Source organism: Cetorhinus maximus, chromosome 17 (genome assembly GCF_964194155.1).
Source record: "Cetorhinus maximus chromosome 17, sCetMax3.hap1.1, whole genome shotgun sequence".
Lineage (NCBI taxonomy): Eukaryota > Metazoa > Chordata > Chondrichthyes > Lamniformes > Cetorhinidae > Cetorhinus > Cetorhinus maximus.
Genome location: NC_135895.1, coordinates 64,794,056 through 64,801,328, shown reverse-complemented (window position 1 = coordinate 64,801,328; position 7,273 = coordinate 64,794,056). Strand labels below are relative to the sequence as shown.

The 7,273-nt window shown below is 44.6% G+C and overlaps 1 protein-coding gene across 1 annotated transcript in view; it reads left to right on the top strand.

Moving 5' to 3' along the window:
* The first annotated feature begins 1,082 nt into the window (after nt 1-1,082).
* The window catches only part of pde4dip (phosphodiesterase 4D interacting protein), a 545,686-nt gene continuing 539,495 nt past the window's right edge, over nt 1,083-7,273 (top strand). Inside the window, exon 1 of the mRNA XM_078561344.1 lies at nt 1,083-1,692. Coding sequence (XP_078417470.1) covers nt 1,643-1,692 — 50 coding nt within the window. The 5' untranslated portion in view covers nt 1,083-1,642. The remainder of the gene's footprint in view (nt 1,693-7,273) is intronic.

Below are 7,273 nucleotides of genomic sequence, written 5' to 3'. Positions count from 1 at the left end.
ATTGAAATCAGTGGCAATTGCGCAGACTGGAGAACAAACTTTTTGTGTATTGCTCAATTCTACATCAAGTAGTGCATTTATTCACTAAGCCACTAATTCAATCAATTCTGAGCTGGAGTTTCAATGAGAGCTGAAGGAGATAGTCAGGGGGAGACTAGAGCTGACGATAGCCTGGTTCACCCCACCTGATTTGTAACTACTCAGCCACTGATCGGCCTGCACTTGCAGATGTCATGGAAATATCCATAGCGACAGCACAAACCACAGTCTCTGAAACAGAAGCAGTTTCTAGTTTTTTTCCACAAATAAAACTTACTTAAGAACTGTTCCGAACTACTCCAATGTCTTGTTATATTTTGGATTTTTAGGTATTCTACTTGGATTCATCACCACCAGGTGTACCCGTAAGCAGACCTTTCCGATAAGTTAACAGATTTAAAAGTGCTGCAGCCTCTTTAATTTATAAACAGCTGTTTCTCTGTCCACGTTAACCACAGTACTATGCTTCAAATTTAAGGTTGCCAAGCTATTACTTACATTACTTAGTAAAGCCAGTGGCAGCTTGCAACAAGCCTAGCAGGAAGTTGGTTGGGTGTGGAAGTACCTAGCAATGATCATGGATTCTGTTGAGGTGTTGCGCTTGTCTATGTGTCAGTATTAACTTTGTGCTCTGAATTAACGTAACAGAATTAAATAACAGAATGAATCATTTTTGGCGACTCTGTACTGCGCTCCCTCCAAGGTCAGCATATCCTTCCTAAAGTTTGGTGCCAAAAACTGAACATAGTACTCCTCTTTCTGAATTATCTTGCCTATTCCTGCTTAATGTTCAATCTTTTCAGGCTTTGAGATTTCTTTTTGGCAAAGGGTGGACACTCAAAACGTCAACTCTGTCCTCCCCACAAACTTGACCTGCCTGAGGGTTTCCAGCATTTTCAGTTTTTCTTTTGCCTTTTGACAATGTGTTCAAAAGCCTGAGCCAACCAACATAGGGATGTAACATCATTTCTACCCGGCAGAACCAGTGTACAAGATCCTTTAAGATAACAGGATTCCTTTAAATAAGCACCATCACAAAGTTCAGAGGTCAAGTATAAAAAGCTATGTCATTATCAGATCTTCTACAGCGACTAGCGTCCTTCTAGTTATAGCATATTCTCAGGGATTTATTAAATAAATTAGACTTTTTTTTTCAGCCTGAAAATCCTTCAGCCCTGAAAAAGTTATTTTATTTATTTTTTATTTTGGGGTGGGCTCTAAATTCCTACTGGCCAGATATTGCTGAGCTTTGTGGAGACCTCCATTCCCCTCAGTAGGACAGTGTCGATATTTCAGAGCCTACCTGGCAGTGCCATTCCTTGGCAAACAGCTGCGCTGGCTGTATAATTAGGAGTGGGAGGCTGGAGCGTGAGGACTGTCAGCGAGAGAGAGAGATATCCCTGTGTGCGCGCGCGCCCCTCTCTGATCAGCCGCTCTGACAGCTGCACACACACACACACACACACACAGTATATTATCGTGTCCCTTCCCAGGGACAAGCCATGCATTCTCATCTCAACCTCCACCTAAGGTACGGGATGGATTAACGCACCTCCACTCTCTGGATGTCGCCAGAAACCATTCCACGCAGGCAGCCCGGGGAATGGATTGGGGTTGGAAAAAGGATGAAACTTGGAAATGCAGCGCAGGAAGGTAAGCACATTCCATTGAAATAGAGCGACGGGGCAGTCGGAATATTTGTTAGGAATTGCCTTTATCTTTGCTGGGATTGGACGCTGTCTCCATCCAGCGCCTGGTGACCGATGGCCACTGGAATGATGACCATGTTCGTGGTGGTTCGGATTTCCAAATTGTGCTTTCGGCAGCGGTTCAAGGGTTTTGCTGCAGCCCTTGGCTATTTGTTCCTATGCAGGATTTTTTTTCCTCTCTAGGAGGTTACATGCGGCAGCTTGTCTCCAAAAAGTCTTGTCTTCGACTGAAAGATTACCTCTGGGTCCTAACGCCCCCGGTCACAATTTTCGTTTTAATAAATAAATGTGCATAACACACAACTGCCTACTAATGAAAGGTATCTGTACTAAACTGATCATCACTCAGGTCACTTGTCATCACGCAAGACCGTATCTGCCTCCCAGTCATTAGAATATGATGGAAGTGCCAGAGGGAATCTTAATTGATTTATAATAAAATGTTATTTATTATAAAGAAATGTCTTTAATATGTCGTACAATTTCCCTTCATAGGCTAATATTCACAGGTCTTAGAAGGGAGATGTGTCACCCTGCAGAGGGGTTTGAATGGTTTGTTATTTCTGGAAGAAAACCTGAAGGTACTCTTCCTGTAGAGCTTTTTTCTTCAATTTATCCAATTTATTGTAAAGAGCTATAAAACAGGGCAAAAAATATGTTTTGTCTTATAAAGCAATTTGATAGGATGTATTAAAAGTTAAACTTTTTAAAGGCAATAAGCACAGAAGAGTCACACACAAAAACAAAAAATGCTGGAAAAACTCAGCAGGTCTGACAGCATCTGTGGAGAGAAAGACAGAGCTAACGTTTCGAGTCCGTATGACTCTTCTTCAGAGCTAAAGGGAAGTAGAAATGTGGTGAAATATATACTGTTGAAGAGGGGTGGAACAGGTGAAGCTGGATAGAAGGCCAGCGATAGTTGGAGGCAAAGGAGAGATTACAAAAGATGTCATAAACAAAAGGTCAAAGGGCTGTTAATAGTGGTTGTGATACTAGCTAAAGGAGGTGCTAATGGTGACATAAAGAGTGGAAAGCAGAATGTGATAATGGACAGACCAGAGTAAGCACTCTAGAAAGTGACAGATGGTCCTAGTGGGGGTGGGGTGGGGGGAGGGAATGGTGGTGGGAAAAAAGATCGAAAATAGGCCAAAAGCTGGGGATAAAACAATGAATAAAAATGGAAATACATTTAAAAAATAATAATAATGAAAATAAGTGGAAAAATAGATAAAAATTAAAAAATAAAAATGAATATAGAAAAAAGGGGGATCAAAAAGGGGTGGAGATAGAGGAGAAAGTTCATGGTCTGAAGTTGTTGAACTCAACTTTAAGGCCGGAAGGCTGTAAAGTGCCTAATTGGAAGATGAGGTGCTGTTCCTCCAGTTTGCATTGAGCTTCATTGGCACATTGCAGCAGGCCAAGGACGGACACGTGGACAAGAGCGCAAGATGGTGTGTTGAAATGGCAAGTGACAGGAAGTCTTGGTCATGCTTGCGGACAGACCAAAGGTATTCTGCAGGAGTCACCCAGTCTGGGTTTGATCGCTCCAATGTAGAGCAGACTGCACTGGGAGCAGCGAAAGCAGTAGACCAAATTGAAGGAGGTGCAAATGAAGTAGAAAGGAGTGTTTGGGCCCTTAGACGGTGAGGAGAGGGGGGAGTAAAGGGGCAATTGCATGGGAAGGTGCCATGGGAGGGGGTTGAGGGTGATGGAGGAGTGGACCAGGGTGTCCCAGAGGGAATGGTCACTGTGGAATGCTGACCAGGGGGTGGGGTGGGGTGTGAAGGGAAGATGTGTTTGGTGGTGGCATCATGCTGGAGTTGGCAGAAATGGCGGAGGATGATCCTTTGAATGCGGAGGCTGGTGGGATGAAAAGTGAGGACAAGGCGGACCCTATTATGATTCTGGGAGGGAGAGGAAGGTGTGAGGGAAGAGGCGCTGGAGGTGGGAGATATCCCATTCTCTCAGTTCCTTTGCCTCCGTCGCATCTGTTCCGATGATGTCACTTTCCAAAACAGTGTTTCTGACAGGTCTTCCTTCTTCCTTAATCGAGGTTTCCCACCCACGATGGTTGACAGGGCCCTCAACCGTGTCCAACCATTCTCTCATGCCTCTGCCCTCATACCTTCCTCTCCCTCCCAGAACCATGATAGGGTCCTTCTTTTCACCTGACTTTTCACCCTACCAGCCTCCGCATTCAAAGGATCATCCTCCGCCATTTCCGCCAACTCCAGCATGATGCCACCACCAAACACATCTTCCCTTCATCCCCCCTGTTGGCATTCCATAGGGACTGTTCCCTCTGGGACACCCTGGTCCACTCCTCCATCATCCCCAACACCTCAACCCGCTCCATGGCACCTTCCCATGCAATCACAGAAGGTACAACACCTGCCCATTTATTTCCCCCCTCCTCACCGTCCAAGAGCCCAAACACTCCTTTCAAGCGAAGCAGCGCTTCACTTGCACTTCCCTCAATTTGGCCAACTGCATTCGCTGCTCCCAATGTGGTCTCCTCTACATTGGAGAGACCAAACGCAGACTGGGTGACTGCTTTGCGGAACACCTTCAGTCTGTTCTCAAGCATGACCCAGGCCTTCCTGTCGCCATTTCAACACACCACCCTGCTCTCATGCCCACATGTCTGTCCTTGGTCTGCTGCAATGTTACAGTGAAGTCAATGCAAACTGGAGGAACAGCACCTCGTCTTCCGATTAGGCACTTTACAGCCTTCCGGACTTAACATTAAGTTCGACAACTTCAGACCATGAGCTCTCTCTTCCATCCCCACCCTCTTTTGATCCCCCTTTTTTCTATATTCATTTTTATTTCTTTTCCACTTATTTTCATTATTATTATTTTTTAAATGTATTTCCACTTTTACTCATTGTTTTACCCCCAGCTTTTAGCCTATTTTCGATCTTTTTTTCCCACCACTATCCCCTCCTCCCACCCCACTCCCACTAGGGCCATTGGTCACTTTCTAGAGCGCTTACCCTGGTCCGGCCATTATCACATTCTGCTTTCCACTCTTAATGTCACCATTAGCTCCTCCTTTAGCCAGTATCACCACCACTGTTAACAATCCTTCGACCTATTGTTTATGACATCTAGTGCAATCTTTTCTTTGCCTCCGCCTATCGCTGGCCTTCTATCCAGCTTCACCTGTTCCACCCCCCTTCAACAGTATATATTTCACCACATTTCTATTTCCCTTTAGCTCTGAAGAAGAGTCATACGGACTCAAAACATTAGCTCTGTCTTTCTCTCCACAGATGCTGTCAGACCTGCTGAGTTTTTCCAGTATTTTTTGTTTTTGTTTCAGATTTCCAGCATCCGCAGTATTTGGCTTTATTTAAGCACATAAGAGTGATAAGTAGTGTGCCTTTAAATCTAGTTTGAATGCATGAGCATATTTTATTGACAAACCCAGGTAAAGAGCCAATACCCATGGGGCAGGAGATGACCAAGTTTAAAAGAGTAAAAGAGAAGACAGTGTAAATCAGTGATAAAATATTGCCAAGCCTGAAGATTGTAGGGAGGAAAATTGATAAAGGGAGTCATACAATTTTGATGACATGGGAAGAATATGCTACAAAAGGAGATTGCAGGATGAGGTTTGATTTCAACACTTTAGAAATGACCAGTATTACATTTAGCTGTTCCAGGCAAACCATGTGCTCAACTCAACACTTGCTTCTAAGAGGAAGCTGTGTGACACCAAAGAAAAGCATGTGCACCATGGTGCTATACTCTCTGGTGTTTAGAAGAATGAGAGACAATCTCCATGAAACATACAAGATTCTGAAGGAGCTTGATAGGGTGGACACTGGGAGATTGTTTCTGCCTGGTGGGGAATCTAAAACATGGGGGCAAAGTCTCAGGATAAGAGGTGCTAAGGTGAGGAGAGATTATTTCACTTAAAGGGTTATGAACCTTTGGAATTGGTTACCTTAGAGGATCATGGATACCCCATCGTTAAATGCATTTAAGGCTGGCTTAGACAGATTTTTGGTCTCTCAGGGAATCAAGGGATATGGGGAGTGGGCGGAAAAGTGGAGTTGAAGCCCAAGGTCAGCCAAGATTGCATTGACTGATGGAGCAGGATCAACAGGCATGTGGTCTACTCCTGCTCATATTTTTTGTGTTCTTGTACTCTTGATTTTGTACTTGGTATAGGTTGTTTGGTGCTGAATAGTGTAATGACTTCATTGTTTTGTTTTTGTGCAGTTTGGCAGTGGTGAGGATATGGCAGAAAAAACCAGAGCCCCCTTTTATTTGAAGATCTAGATTATTATGGAAGAAGAAGAGCATATCTTTTTAAAATGCCTCCCATTGCAAAAAAGAGCCCTTTGTTTTCAATAGCAGTTTGGTGGTCTGAGTGTTTCAATCAAGATGGTACTATACCCTGGCACCCTCAAGTTGGGCTTGAGGTTGGCCACTTGGCTGAGTCGTTTCCTCTAATCAATTACTAAGGTGCTTGACATTACCATAAGAATTCTTACCATTTAATTGGTCCTAATCCTTTATGATGTATCCAGGTAGAATATGGCAGGAACACCATAGATAACATAAGTTGAAGTTTTATGCCACCTGCCCCATCCCCAGAATTGGGTTGGAAGGCAAGAGGAGCATAAAATAGAGTGGAATTGGAGTGGTTGCTGTGATATTTTACCAGCAGCGGGGTAGGTGGCAGGTGAACTGTTCACCCTTAGATCAATTGAGACCCTTAAGTGGCCACTTAATGGTCACTTAAGGGCTTCTTCCCACTGCCACTGGTATTCTACCACTGGTGGATAGGCACCTTCCAGTGAAACCTGGTGGCCTTCCTGTAGGCTCAAGGGAATTCCCTCCTGATTGGGCACCATGTGACCCACAGAGGGCCCCCAGTGTGTTGATTAGAGGAAACAACTCAGCCAAGTGGCCAACCTCGAGCCCAACTTGAGAGTACCATGGTATAGTGCCATCTTGATTGAAACACTCAGACCACCAAACTGCTCTCTTTTGCAGTGGGATACATTTTATATTCTTCCATAATAATCTAGATCTTCAAATAAAAGGGGGCGCTGATTTTTTTGCCATATCCTTACCACTGCCAAACCGCACAAAAACAAAATGATGGGGCAAGGGCCACCCCTGCTGATTGGGTATATCAATCAAGCAGGTCTGCCTGATTGGCCCCAGCGATCCCTAACCCCTTGATTTACCTTTACTCCAGGCTTACCCGATGGTCACTGGTCCAGGTGCTGCTGTAATCCCAGCAGTAGCCATTGCTCCTGGTGGCACTGCTGGGACTGAAGGCCAGCAGTTCTTGGAGGACGAACATCCTGCTTCACAGGGACGAGGCCATGACTTCAGGCAACTAATTGCCTAAACAATGTAAAGTTTAGTCATGGATTCAAGGGCTGGCGGAGGCAGGCTTGTCCTCAACTTTACAGCTGCTAGGCGGGCCACCTTCTCCATGCAAAATCCTGGCCAAGGTAGCAGAAATACGTGATGCATTGCCCAATAAAATTTTGTGCTGT